The sequence below is a fragment of the Ostrinia nubilalis genome, chromosome 16, assembly GCF_963855985.1.
Source record: "Ostrinia nubilalis chromosome 16, ilOstNubi1.1, whole genome shotgun sequence".
Classification (NCBI taxonomy): Eukaryota; Metazoa; Arthropoda; class Insecta; order Lepidoptera; family Crambidae; genus Ostrinia; species Ostrinia nubilalis.
Window position 1 is genome coordinate 4,399,607 of NC_087103.1, and position 12,560 is coordinate 4,412,166.

The window sequence follows — 12,560 nt, forward strand, 5'->3', positions numbered from 1 at the left end:
TATAATATTTCCTGTTCATACATCTAAGTACGTTTACAATCGATTCTGCTTTGTTGTAACAAATCCATAAATTACAAATAATGCAAATGAAACAACATGTCCATCTTGTTTACCAAAATAAGTAACGTTTTTTACTAAATAAATATTTACACAAAACTAACATTATTGATAGTTTGTCATTATGATATAGGTAATAATAATTAGGTGTGTATTATACAGTTACACAGTTTAAATCAGTACTTTTAAAAGCATAAAAACATTGGTACCAAAATTTACTAATAAAGAAATCCTTTAAACATGTTTATAATTATGAAGGCATGATCTTGATATTTATTAATTTAACTTAGATAACATTATGCATAATCTACTTAGCATTACTTATGAAACCAATATACCACTTAAACTAAATTAAAAAAAATACAAGATCCTTTTGCCTAACCTAATTCAAAGCACAATATCCATAGTAACAATTAAATTATATTTTATCAAGTACCTGCTTAAGACGTAACATTATTTTATCTTTCACTTTGTAATGCTTTGTTGATTTGGTCCATCAACCTGATTATTCTTTTGTCTCTTCCTCTTCATCATCCCAATCACTGACTAAACTCTTAATTTTGTCATCTTTTTTTGAGTTGTCTTTAGCATCTGATTCCAGAGAGGTAATTTGCTCAGTGTGTGTATCTTTTGTATCAGTCCCGTTGGTGTCAATGAGGTCGCTTTCAACACTTTCCGTTGGTTTCTCATCATTGTTTACAATTGCTTCCTCTTGAGAGTCCTCCCAGTCATTTAAAAGTGACGATATTTTCTCTTGAGTAGCTTCTACATTTGCAGTCTCCAAAACCATTTCTGGTTCTTTTGTTTCAGTAGCAATAAATTCTTCTGTTGTAACCACTTTCTTGTCAGTGATTTGCTTTTGAACTTCTTTGTTAATATTTTCAATTGACTCCTCTAGCTCCGATTCTTCTGTGCCAGTTTCAGCAACAGAATTAGGGACATTATCATATTCATCTTCAGACCACTCAGATGTTAGGTTTTGAATTTGTTTTTTGGCTTCTACTGGTGCAATAATGCTTTTCACAGGCATTTCTTCTGCAACAGTATTTTCTTCTGAAGTGGGCACATCTTCCACAATATTTAGTGTATGTTCAATGCTGTCAGTGTTTTCAGTTTCTGGCACACTGTTGCATTCTTCAATTATTTCCTCACAGCTTTGTTCTTCTGTTGACATAGGAAGAGGATTCTGTTGTTCTTGAACAATATCGACATTTTCATAAGTATCATTGGGACATGTTATTTCATGTTCATTTCCCATTTCTGCTTCTTCAGTGATTGTGTGAACTTTATCTGACACAGATTCTATTTGAGTCATTTCAGAGGGATGAATATCCATTGCCGCAGTATTATCCAATTGATTTTCTTCAATTACTGATATAGGTTCTGGAATATCAGCAGGTACTGTTTCTAAATGTATGCTGTTTGGTTGTTCAACACTGTCCTGAATTTGTTCTGATACACCAACCATCTTATTAAGTTCTACTTCAGGCAGATCCGTTATACCAGTTTCGATATCTACTTGTGTCATATTGGTGGATACAGTTTCGTTAATATTCTGTAGTTCATTTTCTGATGCTACTTGTAAATGAGCCTGGTTTTCAACACTTTGGTGACTACTCTGTGGCCACGTTTCATCCATTTGAGTATCAATCACAGTAGTAGATACGACAGGAGTAGTTGTAGTTATTGTTTCAAAGTTTTGTGCCATAACGGCGGAAGACTGGACATACTGCGCACCTAATTCTTGTGACGTTATGATTTGGTATTGTTTATTGGGGTCATCATGTTCCATTGCGTGACTATAAACAACGACATATTTCGAATTATCAGCAGCAACTGCTTCGGACACATTCAAGGGATACTCATCTTGAATAATCATCATATCATTAGATTGATTGTTGTCCAAATCTATGGTGGTAGCATTCAATGTAGGATTCTGAGCTGCAGTTAAAACAGTTAATGTTTTGTTTGGATCACCATCATCGAATATAATGGAATGATTAGAAGCCATTAACGCCTTATACTCTTCCTCATTTGAAACTACAATTTGTATGGGTTGTGATATATTTGCAGATTTTTTAAGAACCATTTTAGATTGCTGAATAATCTCAGCCGGGTGGAGGTCTGTAAACTGCATGGATGTTGTTGGATTAACAGTATTCAAGTTTTCTATGTTCTGTTCAGGTTCCGTTTCTATGTAATCTGATAAAATGTACTCATTGGGCTTCATTGTTGACTTTCTGGCTATAATTTGGTTATCCTTCATTATGTACTCATTTTCGTTTAAAACCATCACACTATCTGCAGGATTGGCAGGAGTCTCATCGTCTTGAATGTATTCATTATTGTCATCAGACATATCATGAACTTTCTGACTTTGACTAGCCACAGGAGTGCTAAAGCCAGGATTGAGAATTTTTTGATTAGAAACAGAAATTTTAGCTTTTTTACCCTCATTTCTTTTTTGAACTTGATACCGCATTTCAGGATCTTCAAAATCTGTTTCAATTGGCAGTTCATATTTTATGGTAGTTCTGATTTCACTTGGTTTCTCATCTATGTTATCATCATCAGAATCTTCTATTATTCCATCTTTTAATGCCTGTTCTTTATGAGCAGTTTTTATGTGTGCAAAGTAGTTACTGTCCCTCATGAACACCTTCATGCAATAGTTGCATTGCGTATTCATCTTTTTATCTTGTTTGTGACCCGTTTTTTGTATATGCCAAATCAAGAGATTGGTTGAACTAAATGTCGCAAAGCATAGAGAGCAGCGTATTGGCTTGCGCTCATCAGTGTGCGTCAGTTTATGTTTTACTAGAAAACCTTCAGTGAGTGCAATATAGTCACACATATTGCACTTGGGGAAGTGATAGTGCGGAGGTGGAGGGACGCCATGTTTGGTGTATATGTGGTGAAGCAAATAATTACGCTTGTGGGACTTAAGTCCACAGTACTCACATATAGTGGACACCGCTTTTTCTTGATGAACTTCAACTAAATGTCTTCTGAAGTTATAATATGAGGTGAAGTTTAATGCCCTGCCAGGTGTGCCACATATGAGACAAATCCATGGGCCTTTGATATTCTCAGCCCCCATAGCTATTAATTTTGCAGCTTCTTTAGAATCAAGTACATCCGTTTCATATGTATAACAAACTTCTTGCTTGAGTTTCACATCTTTTTCTTCTGGTGGATTGGGTATTGGACGTGGCTTTTTAGTCTTGGTAGGTGTATTAAGAATCTTTAATTTAATGTTTTTGTTGCTTTTTACCAAATGTGGATATTTCTTGAGGACTTCACTAATAATTTTGGCATGATCTAAATTACCAGCTAATTTATCTTTAGATTCTATGGTGACTTTTGTGCCTTCATTGTTGTCTAAGATTTGATCAAACAGTTGATTTGTATCTTTTGGAGGATCATCCTTCACACTCAAAAAAGCAGAGCTGTATACATCATCATAGGAGATAGATTGATTGACACTGTCATCAAAAATGTTATCGTTTTTGGAAATTTTCTTGCATTCAACAATGTCAACGGTTGAGCCAGCGTAGGCCCGTTTGGAGCTAGTTGGTTCGTTAAACAAGTTACTTTTCTTAGCAGAATATTGTTTTGTTGTTTCTGGATGAACCATGAGAGGTTGGGAAGTATATGAAATGTTAGAGAATGAATTATCAAAAACATTGTCAGTGTCTAGTTCTTCTGGCAATTCATATCTGGTAGGACGAGGATCACCCAACACCAATTTTTTATTATAAAGTGATGAATCCAATGGTAATGGCGATGGAGCACGATGATCTTTTCTCTGAGCTGTTTTGTTTATTGGTTGATGGTATTTCTTTTCTCTGTATACAACACTATTGTCATTATTAGTAACAACTTTTCTAGGCGTTAACTTATTTACTTGTAATTTATCAACTTCCATGGCTTTAGTAACAGATTTGCTACTTTCAAATGCCTTTGTATAAGATCTCTTTGCTGATGATGAAGAAAATGATGGGGAATGTATTTGTTTTGTAATTTCACTGGATTTAGAATGTTTGGACTTGAATGAGATTCCTTTGCCTCGGTGGGCTTCCAAAAGTTTGCTTAGAACGGGCATATTCATAACCAATGATGTTTGATATAGCTTATCCAATGCTTCCATCCTGAATTCCAACTGACCTGTGTACATGAAGTTGACAATGGGAACCACGACGTCCGCTTGCAAGTCGTCCGGCATCACCAAACAATCTTCGTACATCTCGCATGTTCGCTCCAATATCTCGAAGTACTCGGTACAAGCGTTGAGGACCAATCGGTGCACCTTCAGCTGGGCATTATCTTGGAACTGCAGCGTCAGATCACAGTAATCGGTGCGGTTGAAAAAGTGCTTCAATCTCTGGAGGAAATATATCCCCCAGTTGTCCACTTTCACTTGCTTCACGTCCGACATTGTGAATGCAATTTAGATCATAATTTGCACATATCTTCGTAACTGAACGGCACTACCTGAAAAAACACATAATATATAATTTACTTATCATTTTTACTACGAAAAACAGTTAGAAAATGTAAACGATCGATGAGTGACACTCGACATTTTTGGTTAGTAGAGATTGTAGATTCACAACGCGTTTGCAAAAACACTTTTTTTGGATATTACAACTATAAAATGAATATCTTGAATTTTCCGCCATCGTAGGTACGTGTTTATTTTCAGGAACTTACCAATAAAAGTACCTACTAACACTGATATTTTATTTTAGTTGCTCTCAACGAGACACAAATTGCATCAAATTCCAATGAAACCTGTAGTTGACACTAGTCGCAAGATGGCGGTGTTGCGGTGGTTCATTGGCGTGCTCCATTTTGGAACGTTGGAACTTGGAACGACGCTTTGGCTTGCTTTGAGGTCGATGGCTTTTGTATTTGACGAGTCAATACCATGACTTTTAATTCCAAATTAATTAATGGAGGCTTTAAAATTTTGTTAAATATGTATAGGCAAATCTTGATAAATTTTATAAGTTTTAACATATAAATAGATTTCTTTACAGTAGTGAAATAGATTCTTATCACTAAAATTACTATTGCGCCTAGTGATGGTGCTGACATCTACCTCAAATGGGATAGAAGTTAGTATTGATTGGGTGCGTTCTCTTGGTTCTTGTAAATGTGTAGGACAAGCAAAGGTGACTCATCACGTCATGCAAACGGTAATATAGATGACCCACGCTGAACTGTTCCACCAAACTCAATGACAGGGGGGCGCTACCATCGTTCAACTATATGGTTTTCAACATGGCAAAAATCGGAACCAGCGATCCGGTATTGACGGTGGCGCCCCACTGTCAATGTCATGCATAGGACAGTTCAGTATTTTGGAACTATAGTACCGTTCTATTAATACAAAATAGCTATTAAAAGACAGTAGATGGCACTGTTTGCACTTAAAAGTTGAAAACTTTTAATCGCTAATTATTTTATGCATAAAAAAATACATAATGGTAGGTATTAAATACGCACATTATAAATTTAATAATTTATTGTATTTCGGAATTCGGTCTATTCTACAGCTGACTGCCGTTTGTGGGCTTAGCGTGGCTTAGCTTACAAAGACTGGTTTAATTTGATTAGTAAGTAGGTAAGGTAATTTATTAAGAGCGCAAAATTTGAAATTACTTACTTTTAAAGGCAAGCGGAGCAGAGATAGGTACCTAATAAAGTTTTAGATCATCTAAAATTCATAAAAACATTATAATGAAAAAGTAAAAGTCAGCTTCAAACAGGCGCACTCGCGACTAGGTAGACACAGGATATTGAGTTTCTGAACTTGTTTAAACTAGGACCTAGGACTATGTGCTGGCTCTAAAATCCGTAAAATACGAATTTATCAGGTTCCATCTGCATCCATAGTTGATAAATAATGGATCGATCGGACTGATAGAATGTGGTCTTCGAAGACTAACTTACTACAGAATAAACTTTCTTTTATTTATTTATGTTGTTAAAAGGCACCAAAACAAGGCATTCGACTTTTGTAACAATAATAAATACTAGTACGAGACCCCACGACCAAAACCATGTCTCATAGCAATACGGCAAAAACCCTATAAAATCGTTAGATTGTATGATTCTGAACCCGACTAGTGCTGGATTTCTATATTCAATCCTAATCCAAATTATACGGATTTGGATTGTCAACTGTCAAATTTTAATATGTTTTTGGCCAAAATAACTGCGGTTTTTGATGTTTTTACATTTTTATATTGTTTATAAGACTATTTAAACAATATTAAAGTGTAAATGCATCGAAAATTGTGGAAATATAATCTAAAACTGAATTCAATTTGACAGTTGTAATCCGGATTTGGACAAGGATTGAATATGGGAATCGGGCGTAGGTGTGTAGTAACGGTCGAAAGTGTAGCAACTGCGTGGGAGGCCATTTCTGCTGTGTCAAAAAAAAAAGACAGTCTGTATTATAGCAATACGTCTGATAGTGAAAATGTACATAGATTTTATAATTGTATTACGAAAAAGTTTGTTTTCAGACATTTTGCGCGTAGCATATAGCCTGAGCGCATTTTTGAAAATGTCAACAAATTTAGCCGACCTGTATCATAGCAATACGGATAATTATTTTTTTCAACTTTTCGTATTGCTGCCATGATTACCAAAAACCTGTTTTCAGACACTTTAAGTGTATCAAAAAGTTGTATGATAGAGAAGGTGCTACACTTAATTTGTCTGATATAAATTTTTTGCACATGTGGACAACTTATTTTATCATGTCCAACAATTTTCAGACATATTGCTATGATACCGATCGGTAAAATTTGTTAACATTTTCAAAACGGTCTCAAAATTTAATGCGTTCACATTTCCGTCTGAAAATTGTTTTGTTCGCATCAAATAACCAAAATTTACTAATAAAAAAGATTTTCAGACGTATTGCTATGAGACATTTTTTTTGTCTCATTTTTAATTTTTTTAAGTGATTTTACGGGTTTGCGCTACACCACTAACGTCTGAAAATAATGTTTCCGGTATCTCAGAACTATCATTCAACTACAGTCTGCAAATCAGACATATTGCTATGATGCAGTTCGGTAAAATTCTTTGACAATTTTGAAAATTCGGTCAGATCAAACGCTACGCGGAAAATGTCTGATATTGGTATTTTCGAGTTCAGGATAATCGTATCTATCGATTTGATGCGGTTTTGGCCGTATTGCTATGAGACAAAAATTTTGGTCGCGGGCTCTCGTACTATACCACATACAAATAATAGAATAGCGAGCGCCATGCCGCGGTTCCCACATGCATTACCAAACGTCTACAAAGATCACTGTGTAATAAACATAGTTCACGGAATAGTCATAACGCTCACCACTAGATGGCGGTAGGGTAGAATCTACATCGCGGTGTTAAAATATTTTTCTGTTTAATGACCGTCCTTCGATATGTAAGCATGCTAGTTCGAGGAGCAATTCCTCAAAGCTAGAGTATTGAGCCAAGGTTGCATCCGACTGCGACGTCCTTACTGGAATCGTACGTTGGGACTTCCAAACGCGAAATACCATTTTGCCAGTGACTCCTCCCCGTCTGTCTCCAAGTTCAATTGGCTGACGGACGGACAGCCAGCACATTTTTTTTTTTACAACACGCCTGCTGTCTTTTTACTAAGCATCGATCTTCATAATGAGGGCTATCGTTTTAGCGCTCACCAGTTAGCGCCACTGTAGAGTAAGGTCCTGTCAATCGCCAGGGGTGCCAACTGTTAAGTATGAAAACGATAGCCCTCATTGAACTCCTGGACCTATACGCTTGTCAGCCTAGAAACCTCATCCCCTTATACTTTAAATAAAATAATTATGTAGTTATTAAGTCAGTACCTACAATCAATAGTAAATAAGCGATATAAAGCGACTGTGATGGAGCATTATTGGTATTTTGAAAAGAAAGATTTCCGAAAATTCACCACCGTACCAATTTTTGTAAATATTTCAGATTTAATGGTTTTCCTTTCATTTCATGGATTAACGATCGGTGCAATAAAAATTAAAATACAGGGTGTAATTTTTAACAGATTTTAGTCAGTTCGATTCCTGGGTGTGGCAAGCGAATTTTTTTCCTTTCGCTCTTTCTTTTAAATATAAAGGAATGTTTTCTTAGTGTAAAAATTTCTACTAGAGTAGGTACTATTATGAGTACTTTTCCTTCGGGTAGTGTAATAAAATTCCATCCTGCCTGTATATTTTGTGGTATCGATCGATTTGAAAGTTGTCCATTGGGACATCACACAAATACAGGCAATGAAGAATGTTCACTGATTTTGTTTTTTAGCTTTCTGTATTCTCTGTTAAAAATAAAAAATACACGTGAAAGAATTATTTCGATACGTCAATTAGTTTCCAAGATATTGAATTTTAAAAGTGCGGGCGGCGGCCGGCCCGCCATTTTATGCGCGTGACGTCATATTACAACGACTGGCTCATACATATTTGTATGGGTGGAATCTTGCAAACTGAATTAAGACCCACTTCCAGGCAACCGATTAAGCTGAAATTTCGCAAACACATGTGATTTGGATGACCATGCAATATTATGATGACATGGAGCTGATCTGATGATGGAGCTGGAAGGTGGCCATAGGAACTCTATAATAAAACGACTTAAATGCATCGAGTTTGGGCTCGTTCGTTTCGTATTGATGAGTATTTTAATTCTATATAGTAATCGGGGTCTAATGATGGAGCTGGAAGGTAATTCGCAATAAAACGACACAATCGCGTCAAGTTTGGGTTTGGTTCAATTTTAATTTCTGTGATGGGTCTGGGTTTTAATATGTATAATAAGTTTGTATTTACAAAAAAAAATTATTTAAGTATGTTTATATCCGTTTTCTAGTGAGCGGACGCTGTGAATGTACGTCACACGGGGTCACGTGACCGTCGGCGGGACTCAATATTTAAGCGAACTTTGAATGCCTATAAAATCATAACTACTGGGTATTTTTGAATGAAATAAAAACTAATGTATTTGTAAATGTAAAAGATTAACTGTAACATAGGTTTCAAGTGATTTTGCATACCTAGTAACATTCTCAATTACTAGACAATGAGTCATGACAGTGGCACATAATAATGGAAGAAAAATAAAAATAAAAATAAAAACAAGAGTAAACTGAGCAGTGCCACCCATTCACCAACAAGATGCCCACTGCAACGGGACCCCACTCAGCATTGCCGTGGCCCACGGTGACAAAGGCCACGGCGCTGGTTTTCAGTGTGCCCCATGCCGAGTGAGGGTCACGGACCATTGGTAAAAATAAATAAAATGCTGCATAAAATTGTTATTTAATTATTAGATACATACAAAATACTTATTTCATTCATTATTATTAAATTTGCTATTGTTGGTAGACTGTTTGGCGCAGACAGATAGAACACACTTTATTGTATACCACACAAGGCAAGAAAAGAAGAAATATAAAAAAGATTCGGCACAATCCAGGCGGTCTTATCCTTTAAAGCGTTCTCAGACAGATATACGTGGATTCCTACATTTCCTACTGCAAATTTTCAAGCAATTGCAGCGTAGGTATAATGTGACTGTATTGTGACTGTAGCGCGAGCTGGTTCCAATAACCACTCGCAAGGCATCAGACCAGTAATCCTAACGATCCTTTCCTTTGGCACAATATTATAATATATTGTCTATAAAATAATTACTCCAATTCGAGTAGAAGTAGGTACGTTATTCAATTCAACTTCAATTAAAATTATTTATTTAAAGATAACAATGATCCACATGGTTAGTAAATGGGTGCCTTATACAACTATGTTATAGACTGCTAAGTATAGTACCTTTTTTGTTGGTCAGCACTTTTTAGAAAAGGCCCAATAATGTATGGATTGGATGTCCTAACTTTTGTAAAATCCACCCAAAAATAGATCTTTTATCTTTATTAATATAATTGTTATTTAATTTACACGACACGACAGAACTCACAGATATTTAAATTAAAAGCCCTATCGAATAAAAATGTCTGCAAAGGACTGGACCCAGACTACTAGGACTCGACGCTTCCTAGCGATAAACCCTCCTGAGCTGTTCCTATTTTATTTGTTAGTGTGTGATGTGCAATAAAGAGTAATTAATTATTTTACTTTTGAAAAAGTTTATAGACTTCAATCATCATAGTAAAACCAATATTCTTTTTTCCCCTGGAAGTCAGTAGTCGCGGGTTCAAATATTTACCGTATGGAGCTAATTAAAAAAATGAATTTAGTGGTTAGTTAAAAACAGATAACTAAAGAAATCACTAAATTGATACCAATTGTTGAAAAAAAAACGTTCTTCAGCTTGAGACTATTTTAATTATTTTATTTTAATATTCCTGTAAGTTATTGCTATCCAAGTATCTGTCCTCAAGATAATGAATCAAACAGTGTCCCAGCGAGACGAGAGCTTTTGCAGACTGTTCTATACATAGCACCGATAAATAAGTTTAGCTTTTATTGTGGGCTTAGCCAGCTTTGCCCACTTACTCCTAGCCACTCCACTCCTTAGGAAGGCAAGAAAAGAAGTATGAAAGTGCTGATTTGCGGACCAGAGTCCCGCCCAACGGAGGCCCCGCCTACCCTCGCCTCATTTTGCCAACCGACGAAAACCAAAATTGAAAACAGTCTGTGGTCGACCTCCGTGGAGGATGTATTGCGAAGTTGCCAGTGACACAGTTTAGTTCGATAGCCACGAAGTTTTTTTTTTGGAACCGGAGCTGTGAAAAAAGGTGCGTAAATAATTTTTAATTATTATACAGGGCAAATCCTAGATGCTTTTATATTTTTTTGAAAACTAAGTACGACGGATTTATTGATAGACTTGTGTACAAAGTTAAAAAGCTAACTGCAAGCTGACTTAACAACTAACTAACTTACCTTAAGTTGCTAAAAATAACATTACGTTTAATTATTTTACATCGCCATTTATTAGAACCATGTTAGTTAAAATATGATAAGCAATACTCATATATTATTTTATCAATAATATTATCCTGCATCTGAGGCACTGAATAAAATCTTATACTCGAAAACTCTTTTTTTTCACGTAATCTCTGGAATATTTTGCAATCATTTGAAGATCAAAACTTTTTTCAGTTATAGTAATACTTAGGTACAATCCTAAGTAGGTATTACTTTTTTTTTCTAAAAATATGTATTTAGTCGACTTTAAATAATCTACGGCTTGTAAAATTAACCAGTCTCCACATTTTTATGAATGGCGACCGCGAAAATGATATTAAGTCAAAAGAGTAAAAGGGGGAAATGCACAATCGAGTTATGGAGCGACAGCTGCCGCCGGCGGGTGTCGGACTTTTTGTGTTTTATTTTAAAGGACGGCCGTGGTTTTAAAAAATGTTTGCGTGAACGCTTTAGGGTTGCAAATTATTATAGAAAACTGGACAGGCACATTATTTTATTAAGTACTTCATAAAACCGGATAAATTCACCGTCTTGTCTAACTAACTAGACCGCCAAATAAGTTCCATCATGTCTTTAAGATTTTGGAAATTATCAGAAAGATAATACAACTTAAAATTTAACTTAGTAAAAGTTCTATTCCTGCATTTGGGTTACAATAATACAGTCAGTATTATTGTGCCGGGCAATTTTTAAAAGTTAATAATATGAACCTTGTAAAATTAACAGAAAATATTATTTTTGTTTTTCGGAATACTTATCAATTCAAATCTCTACCAAGTCTGAGTAAAGAAAACTTTAAAAAGAACAGGGAAATCTTTGTCTCCACTTCTTATGCATTTTTGATGGGCTCCTAATAGCTTTTTGTTACTTTTCTCGTGATTCGCGATTTGTTCTTTTTATTTAAGAAAAGTTGCCTTTATGTCCAAAGAGAGCTTCCAGAAAATACAACAAAAAATTTAATTCAGGTTTGTAAAATTATTCTATCTACTCGACAAATTCGCATTTAGGTATGTCCATTTTGTTAAAATAATAAAGTGACACAAACGATTACCTACCTACGTTCTCTTCCATATTATTTTACAGATTAATTCTAAAGCCGTATGAAATCCCAGGAGCGTTAAAATAACAAAGATAAAAATTAGATCGCATGCAAATGAGCCGGAGTGAAATGCTAATTTTCGTGGGAGACATCGAACTTTTTAATCTCATGTGTCGCCCCAGCCTCCCCCCTGTCAGGGATGATTGAAGGCTCCTCATTTGGGTTTTTATTACTTTTTAATTTTTCCCATTTTCCCGAGTGGTCGCTTCGGAGTCGATTTTTTGCCGCGTTCATTAGCTTCCCAAGTTTGTTCTCTCGCCATAAAATATTGTAAATTGAAGAAAGCTCATTTTTAAATTAAGATGTATCTTGTCGACGAGGGGGATGAGTTGCTAGCAAAATAATGTAGGTTTCATCTTGTGCGCTTTTTTACTGATAGCATGATTTGTAATTACTTTTGTCTCAGAAAATACTCGAAATGGACCTCA

The 12,560-nt window shown here is 35.5% G+C and overlaps 2 protein-coding genes across 3 annotated transcripts in view; one reads left to right on the forward strand and one right to left on the reverse strand.

Moving 5' to 3' along the window:
• On the reverse strand, positions 1-4,912 carry LOC135079262 (centrosome-associated zinc finger protein Cp190). Of its 2 annotated transcripts, none has more exons than XM_063973871.1 (2): positions 4,771-4,912; positions 1-4,551 (listed from the first exon to the last, which is right to left on the reverse strand). In XM_063973871.1, the coding sequence occupies exon 2, from the start codon at positions 4,493-4,495 to the stop codon at positions 563-565; it is 3,933 nt and encodes a 1,310-aa protein (XP_063829941.1). In that variant the 5' UTR covers positions 4,496-4,551; positions 4,771-4,912; the 3' UTR covers positions 1-562. The 2 variants fall into 2 exon arrangements, with proteins under 2 accessions (XP_063829941.1, XP_063829942.1); XM_063973872.1 differs by lacking the exon at positions 4,771-4,912 and adding an exon at positions 4,641-4,747.
• A 5,844-nt stretch (positions 4,913-10,756) lies between these two features.
• The window catches only part of LOC135079109 (uncharacterized), a 32,616-nt gene continuing 30,812 nt past the window's right edge, over positions 10,757-12,560 (forward strand). Inside the window, exon 1 of the mRNA XM_063973707.1 lies at positions 10,757-10,840. The gene's annotated coding sequence lies outside the window, so the exon portion shown is untranslated. The remainder of the gene's footprint in view (positions 10,841-12,560) is intronic.

Coding starts and splice junctions, on each gene's coding strand:
- LOC135079262 (XM_063973871.1), bottom strand. CDS start 4,495: ATGTCGGACGTGAAGCAAGTGAAAGTGGACAACTGGGGGATATATTTC.